The sequence below is a fragment of the Psammomys obesus genome, unplaced genomic scaffold, assembly GCF_907164565.1.
Source record: "Psammomys obesus unplaced genomic scaffold, mPsaObe1.curated_primary_1811, whole genome shotgun sequence".
Classification (NCBI taxonomy): domain Eukaryota; kingdom Metazoa; phylum Chordata; class Mammalia; order Rodentia; family Muridae; genus Psammomys; species Psammomys obesus.
The window spans coordinates 4,316,100-4,329,305 of record NW_026596443.1 but is presented as its reverse complement, the minus strand read 5'-3'; the positions used below and the strand labels follow the sequence as shown (position 1 = coordinate 4,329,305).

At 50.6% G+C, this 13,206-nt stretch overlaps 1 protein-coding gene across 7 annotated transcripts in view; it reads right to left on the bottom strand.

Annotated features, from left to right (window-relative positions):
• The window catches only part of Kif21b (kinesin family member 21B), a 47,233-nt gene that overhangs the window by 26,801 nt on the left and 7,226 nt on the right, over positions 1-13,206 (bottom strand). For all 7 annotated transcript variants that reach the window (XM_055598085.1, XM_055598086.1, XM_055598087.1 and 4 more), the window contains exons 2-9: positions 7,174-7,396; positions 6,687-6,869; positions 4,501-4,650; positions 4,282-4,416; positions 3,771-3,941; positions 3,348-3,463; positions 2,676-2,871; positions 467-656 (exon numbers count right to left, since the gene is read on the bottom strand). In XM_055598085.1, coding sequence (XP_055454060.1) covers positions 467-656; positions 2,676-2,871; positions 3,348-3,463; positions 3,771-3,941; positions 4,282-4,416; positions 4,501-4,650; positions 6,687-6,869; positions 7,174-7,396 — 1,364 coding nt within the window. The remainder of the gene's footprint in view (positions 1-466; positions 657-2,675; positions 2,872-3,347; positions 3,464-3,770; positions 3,942-4,281; positions 4,417-4,500; positions 4,651-6,686; positions 6,870-7,173; positions 7,397-13,206) is intronic.

The following is a 13,206-nucleotide window of genomic DNA, read 5'->3' as shown; positions in this document are numbered from 1 at the left end:
GCTGGGCATGGTGTCACATGCCTTTAGTCCCAGTACTCAGGGAGGCACTGGCAGGCGGATTGCTATGAGTTCAAAGCCATCCTGATCTACAAAGTCCAGGACAGCCAAAGCTACACAGAGAAACCCTGTCTTGAAAAATAAAAAAAAGAGAAAATACTCAAATGCACTTATGCTCAGAACAACTGTACTGAGAAAGGGTGGGGACACATGCGCTCAGCTGCTCAGGAAGGATCCTCTGGAAGCAGAGAGGACGTGAGTGGAAAGCCTGCTGAGGGGATTTTCATCCTTTGCTCAGTGTACCATGTGTCTTTTACATGTTTAACAAAGCTATTTATGCGTCACGATAAATTGTTGGGGAAACGCATATGTGAACTAATCCGTGCATTGGCTGCTGCTACCACCTGCCTGATACCAACGGCAGGCGACAATCTGTTGCTCCAGGCTAGTCTGCTGGGCCCCAACTTACCAGCCTTGGCCAGAAGCAGGTTGGCCTCCTGGCTCATGAGCTGTGTGACCCGGTTGTTGATGGCATCAATGGCCTCCTGCATGGCCTTCACTCGGAGCCGCAGTGCCCCGTTCTCCTTCTGTAGCATGGCATTCTCCCGAAACAGGTCACTGTAGCCCTCTGCACCGTCCTCCCCGATAACCCGCTTGCCCTGGAAAGGAAGACAGGCGGGGAGCAGTCAGATGCTAAATCTCATAGGAGGGGTACAGTGACACCCCTCTGCCCCCTGCCCTCAGCCTTCCCCAGGGCAGGGTGGCACTTCTGGTCCCTATCTCCACGCTTCCTAACCGAGCTCATGTCTCCCGAGTCTCAAAAACCTTACACGGCGCTAGATATGGGGATCACTGCTTATAATGTCAGTGCCTGGAAGTTTGAGGCACAAGGTTCACAAATTCAAGGCCAGCCTGGGCAAAATGTGCTCCAGGCCAACCTGGACTACCTAATAAGTCTCCTCTTCAAAACAAAACAAATAGGTGAAGTGATGGTTCAGAGTTGTTAAGAGCATTGGCTGCATGGTGGCTTATAACCATCTATAGTGAGATCTGGTGCCCTCTTCTGGCCTGCTGGCTCACATGCAGGCAGAATGCTGTATAAAAAACAAAAACAAAAACAAACAAAAAAACAAAAACAAAAACAAAAAACAGTTCTCTCTCTGACAACAAAAAAGTCCAAATTCTTGACTTATCTTGCTATCAATCACTTTTCATTATCCTGGAATGCTAAACAAGTGACACAACCCTAACTTGGTCCAGGCAATTGACATACATGGGTGAGTCAGTCTCGGTGTAAGACAGGAAGTGGTGGGGACTGCAGTAGGGAAAAGTCACAGACAGTCTAAAGAGGTGGACACTCTTTTGATATCTCTTCTCTCTCATGTTTAACTGTCTACCTTAAAGCTAAAACAGTAACTGTGTGCACTGTCAGCAAGATACTGAACTTACAGAGTTGTCTATTGTATAAACAAAAAGTTAAATGTTGCAAACTAACGAATTTCATCTCTTAAATCCCCTCTATTTTTGCCCACAGATGTTACTATAATCTTTGCTTAGTCAAAGAAGAGAGACTATTATGAGGGTAAAATTTTAGCAGTGCAAAATTTGCATCAGTTCCTTCCTTGCTTTGAGTCTAACTGTGTCCTGAGTTGCAAAGGTCAGTGGCTCTTGACTGTTTACTTGTGAACACTGTTTGTGTTTGTACTATGAAATTTCTTCCTATAATAAACTGTGCATTGCTATTCCCTCCAGCCAACTTAGTGCCAGCTGTTAGTAGAGACAAATTTTTCTACAGAAGTTGAGACTTCCTTCTTGATGCTCAGAAAAGTTGTCAAATAAGTTGCATTCTTCTGCAACCAAGTAGAATCCCATCTATCTGTGTGACAGATGCAGACTAAGGGTGACGTCAGCCTTGGATATTCAGAATTAGACATGCCCCTCAAACCACCTGTTTTTTCTCCTTTCTGTTAGATTTTCTATGGCTTACTGTCTACCCAGAATGCCTACTGGCCTCCCGCTGATAACTCATTTGTTTTTCAAAAGCCACGAGAATAGTACCTTCCATAAAGCCCCCCACCACCACCCAAGCAAGTAGGCTCCCCCCTCTGCCCTGTAGAACTGTGCCCCTCCCCCCACTGTCAAAGACTCCACCATAGTGGAGTGGTCTCATCTCTTCTAACAGTACATTCAGTGGAGGTAACAGTACCTGGGAAACCTCTTCCCTCAACCAAACACCTATGCTACAAAGCCAGGGTGTTCTAATTCTTAGCCTTTGTAGTCTAAGCCTAGACAGCTAAGCCTGAACTGGATTTGCCATAAAACCTAATACCAGGAGCTGGACACACACGCCTGTGATCCCAGTACTCAGGGAGGCAGAGGCAGGTGGATCTCTGTGAGTTCGAGGCCAGTCTGGTCCAGAACAGATAGCCAAGGCTACACAGAGAAACCCTGTCTTAAAAAACAAAACAACAAACAAACAAACAAATAAACAAAAAACAAAAACCCAGTACTAGGAACCACATCTGATACACACTGATGTCTAGGAAACATGAGGATAGATGGGGGCTGGGAAGGTGAGATGCCCGCTCGGGACCTGGTTTCTGGATGCTCTAGGGCAGAGTATGGAGCAGGGCATCAGCTCCTCTTCAGAGTGCCTGAGGGGGCCTGGAAGTGCTCACCGCTTTGTACTCCATCAGTTCCATCTGCAGGCGTGCAATCTCAGCTCGCAGTGCGCTGATTTGCTGGCTGGTCTTGTCCTGGTTCACCACAACCTTGTTTTTGATGTTGCGGGCCCGATTGGCATACTTGAGAGTATTAAGCGTCTCCATGAAGTCTCGATCCGAGGGGCTCACACAGGCAATCATGATGGTCTGGCTAAAAGCGCAACCAGGCTGGGTGAGGACAAGGGACAAAGCCAGACCCAGAAGCATTGCTCCACAGCAGAGGATTTGTTAAATAACCTAGAACCTCGGATGTCAGACCCTGGACCACCTGGCTAAGATCTTCCATAGCAAGAGAGGAAAACCCTAGAACGAAGTTAACAAGGGGAGAGGCCTAACTGCAGAATCCTCTGCTTGGAGATAAGTATGGTGTAGGCTCCTGTTGACCTGGCATTCCCATTTCTTGCCGAATTGGGCCATGTGGCTTCCTCTAGGGTTGTCTCTCACTGCTGTGAAATAATGAAACCAAGTTCACCTAGTCACAAGTCACTGAGCCCCCAAGGTTGCTGCCTCTGAGTCTGCAGCCTAAGCTGAGAAGACCCCCCTTTCTGGGACTCAGGCCTTAAGCCCATGTCAGTATTCTCCACCTGGGAACTTCCCCACCCTTCCTGGACATTGGTCATCAGATACCTATTGCCTCCAAGAGAATCCTGGAGCAGCCGAGTGAGCTTGGAGTCCCTGTAGGGCACATGCACGACCCTCTTGCTCTGGTCTCCCAAGGCGCTGATCACATTGCCCAAGGCCAGCTGCGAGAGAAAGAGCCTGAGCTCAAAAGTCATACAAGGAAGGCAGTGAGCACAATCCCTAGCCATTGGTACCCTCTGACACCAGCAGCACCCAAGCTCCAACAGCCCCCAGGCTCCAGCAGCTCCAGGGTGGGTTTATAGAATGATCTGAGAGGCTGAGGCCTGAGGGTGAAGGAAGAAAAACCTTGGGCGCTCCAGTCAGTAGCTAGAAAAATCCCAAAAAGGACTGGGTAGCCATGGAAGCACATAGCCTGCTTGAGCCTGTACCATTCGGCTCCTGGGGCTGGTGACCCTCCAGTGTGCCTACCAGACCACAGTTGATGGAGATGCCCTCCTTGGCCCGTTCTCCGGTCGCCCCTGTCCGCTTCAACCGCTCTGAGCCGGCCAAGTCCACAAAGTGAAACTTAGCAGTGAGTGTCTCATACTCAGTGCCCGTGGGGGCTGCTCCATCCGGAAGCCCAGTCACTGTCTCATTCACCTGCAGCAGAAGGTGACACCTGGCTCACCCATGCCCCTCCTCCTGTTTCTGAGCTAGCCTTCCATCCCATATCACCACCATCCCCAAGGGTGAGGGTAGTGCACAGCAGCAATTCCGTATGTGTGCAGAGCACCTAAGAGCAAATGCTGAACTTACACGTACCATCAATGACCATTACCCCATTACACAGATGGGGTGAGAGGCTGAAGAGAAATAAAGGAAAATTGAATGATCAGGACAAGCCCCACTTCTGGAATTCTAGCCTAGATCCATGTTTGGTTATTCTATCCCTGGTATATGCCTAGAGCATGTAGCTCCTGGGCCCCCAAGAGCACCTCACCAGGTCAGGCTGGGCACACACACGCATCTGGCACAGGTGGATGGTGAAGATGGCGTGCGATCTGGAGCTCTGAACATTCATCTGGGTACTGGCTGTGGTGCGCGACAGGGCTCCCTGCTTCAGGCACTGGATCAGCTGGCAACAGATGTGAGGAAAGACCTCAGGACCCAGGGCTGTGGGGCTCTGGCCTTTAAAGATGCCCGTGTGTAAGATGCTCACCTCCTCCTGGGAGTTGATGAGGCGGGAAGTGACACCTGTGGTATAGATGCCACCATTGGCATCCTCATGGATCTTGATGTTGGACCTTCGGTGGCGGGCGTCAGGGTCACGGGTGCTGTCAAACAGGTCAAGGATCTCTTCATTGTAGAGCTGTGATGGGAAGAAACCATGCCGGGTTCATACGGTACATAGCCCGGAGCCCAACGGCTTCCTCAGATGTATACAGCATCTCAGTCTGCTAAAGTGGGAACGAGCCTCAGAAATTTAACTTGCTGACCCCTGGTGTTCCTAGTGCCATCCTGAGGCTCTACCCCCTGACAGACAGTTTCCAGCATCTTTCAGCTCCAAAGGGGGGCTGAGGACAAGGTCAACCCCCTGCAACCTGCAACCCACGGGATGCAGGTCCTCAGTGTTAAGGGTTGGGGAAGCCATGAGCCTGAATTGAGAGGATCTCCTCATATTGCCAGGCTGCCAGAGATGGCATGTGGCTGTGATTGCAGATAAAAGAAGGCAAAGTTTGAAGAGACCAGGGAGACAGTGCCCTGAACTCTGAATCTCTGAGCACTGTGGGGCCTGAAGTAGAAGGAATGGAATCTTTGGATGGAGGGAGAATGGCTGTGTGCCTGATTCGATGCTCAGGGAGCAAGAGTGGGTGCTGTGGCCCAGACCATTGTGCCAGGTGGCCAGGAGTGGCCAGCCAATTTCAGATGGTGTTTGCCAAGGGGATTCCTGTGATTAGAAGATTGGAACTGTGTGGAAATTCAAGTGCTGAAAGGCTTCGATGTCAAATACTGGAGGGTGGGCAGAGTGGAAAAAAAGCAGCAGCCAATAAGGTCCTATGGTGTCAGAGAGAGGGGCACTGCAGCCCTCAGACATCCGAGGCTTTGATGGCCTTAAGGGGACAAAAATACTCCACAGGAAGGGGAAGAGGAAACAGAAGGAAGAGATGGTGGAGACAGAGTGCCATGATGTCTGTGTGACCAGTTAACCCCTTGCGGTTCACCCTTTGGCCTGGATTACCATCATGCTCTTCACAGTTCTCCATGGCAACAGAATGGCAAAGGGAAGAACAGAGAAAAGCTCAGTGATACACAGGCAGCAAGAAACACACACACCCATGTACACAAACATGCATGCACACATGCACACAAGCACTCTTGTGCACACTTGCATACTCACGTACACGTATACAACCACACATGTACACACACATGTGCATATATACACAGATGTAATCCACAGGACTAACATACAGGTCCCTTACGGGGAAAGCAGCAGCAGTGGGTGCACACGAAAGACACTGGGACAAGCCTCAGCCCCATTTATCCCTCTCAGGGACAACAAGATCCAGGAAAAGCATCAGGGTCGGGAGGTGAGAGAGCAGAGTGGCTCCATACCCATGAAACACACCAGAGCAGCGTTCCCCGGTGGAGGACACTAGATGCTGAGAACCAGAACGGCCCAAAGACACGTTTCAGAGGACCCTGATCCGCTTCCTTGGAGAAATAAGATGGATCACCTTCCTGTACCCTTTCCCCAAGAAGGCCATCTCTAGCATAGAGCATTTATTTATAGCACTACTGAGCTGTCAGCACTGCCCAAATGTCAAAAAGCCCAGAGATGCCCTCATGTAGTCCCCAAAGCTCACAGCTGCACAGTTCAGAGTGATGCCTCCCAAAGCTGAAGGACCAGAGATGAAGAAAAGCCCCCACTAGGGACTCTCTATACTAAGAGGCCAGGTTGCATCTCAGTTTAAAAGATAGAGATAGATGCGTGGTGGCAGAGGAAGGACGTAGTGAGGGCCAGAGGTCAGAAGCAGAAGCAGGGTCCCCACCATGTGCCAGGTACAGGCTTCCATGCCAGACTCACTAACCCCTAAGGAAAGAGAGATGGCAAGACCTCTTTGCAGAGGAAGTTCAGGGTGGAGGCGCGACCTGCCCTAGGTCAGGGCCAGAGTCAGCGAGGGTCTGACTCCTCAGGCCCCATCTGAAACAGGAAACACTCCAGCTATCCCCACCAAGTGTTTCCCTAGCCCTTGCTTGGATACCCCAGCAGCAGGGAATTCAGCCTCTGTAGATATCTCCAGGGTTCCCTGGGCTCTTTGATCTGCACTGGTAGAGGCCCAGCTTCCATGGTCTTTGGTTCCGACATAGCTCCCTCCTGAATACACTCCAAGGCCATAGTACCTCCAGGAATTGGGCACTGACTTTGAACTCAGGCCCAGTCATGCCCTGTTCCTGTGCTCGCCGCTTGCGTTCGTCGATGCCCCTGAAGAGGTGTGCAATGGCTCTTGGGATGATGCCCTGCTCCTCTTCTGATGTCACTGTGTCGAAGCCAGTACCCATAGTGTATGTCTTTCCGGCCCCTGTCTGTATTGACAAAGATAGTGCAGGTTGTAACCAGTAACCTCTGGGGAGCCAGCAAGCTTGGGCTAAAACTTCATACTCATTCCCTCCAGCCCAGTTACCCTCTTCTATCCCAGAGCCATGCTCCTACAGAAATCTCTGAGGAAAGCCTGCCTCTGCTAACCATCCATGCAGCCGTAACTCAGATGCCGGACAGAACCGCACACCTGGGTTTTGAGTGACTGCTCTCTGGTGGGGTGTATCTCCCCCATAGGATGCAGAGAAACTGAGGTTGAAATACTCCCTGGTTGGGGTAGGCATGGCTTACCTGTCCATAGGCCAGTACGGTGGCATTATAGCCCTCGAAGCAGCCTTCAATGAGCTTGTTCACACAGGTCAAATAGATCTGCTCCTGCCAGGTGTCCAGGTCAAAGACAAAGTCATAGGTGAAGGCCTTGTCCTTCCCCAGAAGGACCTGGGGCTCCCCAGGGGTGACAGAGGTACAGATGTGACAGCCTTCAATCTTCTCCTTTGATAGCTGGGGCCGGATCCTGCCCAGGGTGGAAAGAGCCCTACGTCAGGTCCACGTGGGTAGAGGTGATGGGCTGTCCCCTTAATTACCGGCCATATTTCTGTTTACCCCTACAAGCCCGGAATGGTAGGAAGGAAGGAAGGTAGGAAGCCCCAGGGAACAGCATCAGTAATACACGAGTAGCACGCAGACCAGTAGTTGCTAACGTTGACTGGACGCTTGATACCCTGAATGTGTGGTGTGTTTTGTTTTTTTTTTTTTTTTATAAACTAATTCATGTGTTCTTCACTGTAAACTTTCAAGGTATCTGTTTGCCTGATTGTTTAGATGGGGCCAAGAACATTCCAAAGATTAGCCCAAGGCTGCACAATGGAGAAAGAAGGGGTCAACCCTGAGTGAAGGCGCTGCCCTCCTCCCCTACCCCCAGAGGCCTGGAAGTCAGTATCCCTCTTGCAGGAGAGGATAGCTAGATAAATCTTAGGGACAAGGTTGGGGAGACAACAGGCTAAGTAGCTCCCCACAGATCTGGACCACAATCCTCTGAACCAGAGTCAATTTGGGGGAAGGCCAAAAGCTCTGCTGAGGCCTGTGGAGGCTGCAAGGATCTTCGGTGCAGCAGCCCAGGTGCCAGGGCCTGCTGTCACTCTCAGACACAAATTCTGGTTCTTTCCAAGAGCTGATGAGCCAAACCAAACACAACCAGGGCAGTCTAGGTCAGGTGGGAAGTATCTTGTCAAGGCAGTGAGAGAGGACACTGAGGGGGTTGACTCACATCCCAGATCCTGGCTCAGAGAAGGAACCCCTACATTGAGGGAGAAGTGACTTCGGTACAGAGTGGGGAGCCAGCCATGGGCAAAACTGTCCCCACCCAGCCACCTCTCACTCCTTTTTCTAAGCTGCATCACCATGATGAGGTCCCCATGGCAACCGAGCATGAGTCAGTAAGCATGCGTGTGCAAGGACTGGCAGAAAGTACCCTTCAGATATCCTAAAGCAAGACTGGGGATAGGCTCTACTGCCATGGGCTCACACGAGCGGCCCAATAGGCTGTGCACTTACAATGAACTGCTTGTCAGGCCCCCCCTGCCTAAGCCAACATTTATCAAGAGAAGAAAGGAACAAGACTGACCAGGCCAGCACCCACAGAAGGCCTAGAGGGGCCTAGCTGCAGAGCCCGGCACCTCCAATCACCATCATGTCCTTGTCCCGGTTGCCTCAACTCCCCCCTGACTCTAAGACCCACTCAGAGCTCTCCTCTGGGTGAGGAGCTCCCAAGCCTGTTGCCACAACTCTGCTGTGAATGAGTGGACTGGGGAGGGACAGGTGTGGGGAGTGTGGGGGGGAGGTAGGGTGGGTACTCAGTCTCTACCCAGATGAGGGAGTTCGGCTTTCTTTGGGAATGTTTTCTTGGAGGCAGTCACTTTAGTGAGTGGCTCCCTCCAGAAAGAAGTGGAAGCCCAAAGTCCTCACCCTTACATAGCTGCTGAAAGCCATATAAGATGGGAACACAGCTTCCTAGTCTCTCACTGTTCACCTGAACTGTTCCCGACAGAAAGAGCAAAACTGATTCTTATTCATTCTCTCTGGACTTCCAGACTAGAAACTTCTCCCCATCCCCCATCCCACCTCCCCATCTCCACCACTCCCCACCCCACAGCTCAGGGTCAGTAGTCTCCTACCGTGACTTCTTCACCCTAACCACTTCAGCTGACACACACAGAACTTACAGCATGGCCGGCAATGCCTGTGAACTGACGAATCTTAACTCTTGACCTCACAACCACCTCAGGAGGTCTTCACTAGTGTCCCATTGACAGATAAGGAAACTGGGATGGTGTTACTCAGAGACACAGACAGTGAGGAGCCATTCCAAGCCCAGGCAGGCTGAACGCACCACCCCTCCATGGCACACTGCTTCTAGGGACCAGGCTCAGAGAGTGGAGGGAGAACCTCGTACTCTCCGGGAAAGCACTGGCAGCTGCAGAGAGTGAGGCATGGCATAGCATAGAAATCAGAGCTTTGGCTCTGCCTTGGGCCTGTGGGGCCTCAGACTGGATGTTTCCTTCCAGAGCACATGGGTGCTCTCTGGTGAACTGAGGGTACATGGCAGCAGCCTGGGAGGGTCCTCCAACTATGTAGACAAGCACGAGCTTCCAAGGACACCCCCACCACGTGGCAGCCTGTGATGGGATTTCTGGATCCAGTTCAAATACCATTTAATTACTGCAGGCAGATGGCAATGCCCGAGATTGGAGAAGATTGAATCAACATCCCTGGAGACAGAAGGAGCAGGCCTGCTGTCAGAGCCCTTCCAAAGTCTTCAGTAGCCAGTCCCCAGAGCTTCTAAGGGGCGTCAAAGAAGAAAGTGGAGGGGGCTGGAGAGGACCTGGGTTCAATTCCCAGCATCCACATGGCAGTTCACAACTGTCTGTAATTCTACTTCCAGGGGGTCTGAACTACACCTTCACACAGATGGACAGACATGCAGACAAAATACTAGTGTATATAAAATAAGAATAAATAAATAAATCATTTAAAAATTAAAAACAAAAAGAGTGGAGGAGAGCAGTCTGGAAGGGGGCTACCGAGGGTCAGCCAGGGCTTTAGGTACCAAGAGTTATGGGGGTCTCCCTGGGATTCTTTTTTGGATACTACCCATCCTGATATGGGATTCTGTATCAGAAAGCCATCTGTCCTTTTGCTAGCCTATTTGAAACACCAGGATGCAATTTGTGAGGATGTTCACCCAGGCGGGGAAAAATGAGAGACAGAGGACATAGGGCCTGGGTGAGTCACTAATTCTCAGAACATCTGATGTGGATGAGAGAGAGCGTGTCCGTCTGTGGATAATGAGCTGCTATGGGAGCAAGCAAAGAATGACGGTCGCACAGAAATGAGAGCAAGTAAAGAATGATGGTCTCACTCCCCAAGTGTGGGGAGGAGCCCAGCCAACACCGGCCATTACATCCCTCATGGTGGATGAGCTGGGGTGTTAATCTCCACTTCCCAGCATGAACCACAGCTAGGTCACTCAGGTAGTGAGACAAGGGTGGTGATTGGTCTCTGCGCAGGCTGAGACCAAAGGCCTTCTCCTACCTCTCTGGCTGCTTCCTTTCCCTAAGAGCCCCACCCCCACATTGCTAGAGACTTCCTCTCCAGTGCCACTGTCAGAGCTACATCAAGTAGCCACATGTCCAGGCAGGGCCAATCCTGGAACTGAGCTGCCCTGCCCTTGAGGGCACACTGTCCTGTGACAGCTGAGCTCATCTCTGGTGCCTGGTGGAGATTTTGAACCCTCAGCCCAACAGGCCAGAGACAGGAGACTTTGTCCTGGCTCTCAAGGCCCAAGCCTCAGCCTGCACTTGGGTTAGATAGATCTATATAGCTTTAGCTTTTTAAGAACAGGCCAGGACTGGAAAGAGGCAAATGGAGCATGTACCGTAAGCACAGAACAGGAGAACGCAAGACTCAGTTGATCAAAATCTTAATATCTCAATATGCCATTCCTAGGTACATCCCAGAAGGAATCAAATGCCTTCTGATGCCTGCACACCCATGTTTACAACAGATCTTCTCAGAACGGTCAAGTTATGGACATCAGCCTAGGTGCTCATCAGTAGATCAACAGCTGAAGAAAATGTATATATACACAGTGAAATACTATTCTGCCATTGCCAAGAATGAATCATGTTATTTGCAGGAAATGGACCAAACTATTCAAGAGTTGCTAAGCTGGGCCCAGGAAACCCTAATCACGTTTTTCTGGCATATGTAGTATTTGAACTTAAAAATAAGACTGGAAGGGAAAAGGGAGGAGACCAGAAGTCAGGAGGAAACAGAAGCATTGTAAAAGGAAGGTGGGTGTAGGATCAAAGTACACGAGACAGGCATATTGAAGCCCATCACTATATGATTAGAATATATCCTAAAATAGAAAATCTGGGAGTGGAAAAATGCAACATTTAAAACAACCACATTGCCACACTATTGCCTGCCCGTCAGTTGCCTATTACTATCAATAAAGGCTTCCAGCCTAAAGATTTTCTAACAGTTCTGTCCAGGGACAGTGTGAATCTCAGTTCAGACCGTCTCTCTATCCTTTCTCTCCACACTGTAGGGAGGGAAGACCTAGGGCCCTCCCTCTACACCCCCGGAATCTCGCAGAACAGAGCCGGTCTATTTGCCATTTGGCAAACGGCAGGCAGGGCAGCGCAGCCAGCGCTTTTCAGAGGCAGGATCTGGCACCGTGGCTGAGGTCGCTGCGCTTCCTCCGCTCACAAACGAGCAGTGGCTGGCGTGATGTGGGCGGCTGTCCCCACCCCCGCAGCGCTGAGCAGCAGCAGAGAGACTTAAAGGCGGCGGGAGGGTGAGGTGGGACAAAGGCAGCCAGCCGGAGCTCAGGGCTACGGGAAGAGCTGAGCTCAGCGGTTCCTTGGCTCATCAGAAGCAGGACAGGGCGGAAGAGAAGGGCAGAGGACACAGTGAGAATGCAAGCCGGGGCCCTGGGGGGTGGGGTGGGGGTGCTGAGAGACTGCCAAAGGCAAAACACGCTCTCTACAGAGGGTAATAGCTAGGTGAATCCTGGCGCGTGCCTAGGACCCCACAGCCACCTCTAAGGAAGGAGCCTCACCCTAGGGCCTCTAGTGACATCACACAATGGTAGCCAATCAATCACCCCTCCCAGAAGCTCTGCCCAGTGACCTTTAGCTCCTAGGGGTAGGTTGTGGTTTGTTTTGTTTTGCTTATTTGTTTGGTTGGTTTTGGTAAAACTAGTTCCACCCACTCAGCTAGTGGCTAGGTATCTCTCAGAGTTCCTAAACTATTCTCTCTCCCAAGTCTTCAGCTAAGGCCTCTCAAGGGTGCAGCTTCTTACACCTAAAAAGACGTTTTGCTGATGAGAAGTAACAGACGGTGACATTAAACTAACCAAGAGCTGTTTCAGGCTCAGAAGCTTTAAATTAAAAAAGTCTGCATGTGTTTATGTATGTGTGCATGCAATACACACGTGTGCAGGTGCATGTGTGGCAGGGTGCACACGTGAAAGCCAGAGGACAACCACTGGCATCTTTTTATTTCTTCCACTCTGTGGGTCCTGAATTTATCAGGCTTGCTAGCAAGCACTTTTAAAGGCCATCTTTTTGGTCCTAGCTTCATAAAGATGAGAATGGGTCTGATTCCTGATGTCCTTTCTTTGCTGGGACTTTACCTGGAACCGATTTTACCCAGTACTGAACTTCAGTTAAGGACTACCGCCCACTTAGGGGCAAGGCAACTTCTTGCTAGATGGCAGTCATTTTGCACACAGTGGATCATTGCATTATATCATTCAGTTTATGATGGACAGTTCTGTCTATCCTGTCCATTCGCTCAAGGTTATTTGGATAATAAGGAACAAGGCTGTCTTTTCTAGAGGCTTGAGCAAATTATTACACACACAAACACCCACTTGTGTAAGATTTGCACTTGAGGAACTTCTAGACTGAGAGATGTTCCCTAGACCCACTACCCCCAAGGCTCTCAGAACCAGAGACCAGCACTGGAGTTACCCCTTGGATGGCCAAAATAATTAATATAGATCCTTCAGAAGGGGGCTAAAGTGTGTCTGTTTTGTTACAAGGAGTCCTTTCTGGAATCTTGAATAGGAGCCCTGGGGGGCTGGTGGGAGGGCTCCAGGAGACTATAAAGGAGCCTATCACCCAGCCTCTGGCTGTGCTGTATCCAAGCTTGATAGAAACCAAAGGCAGCTTAGCTCCACTGGTTCCCTCCTCGTACCCAGCCTGAGCCTACGTGCCCAGTTCCAACCACAGGTGTCAGGGCAGAGTGAGGCCC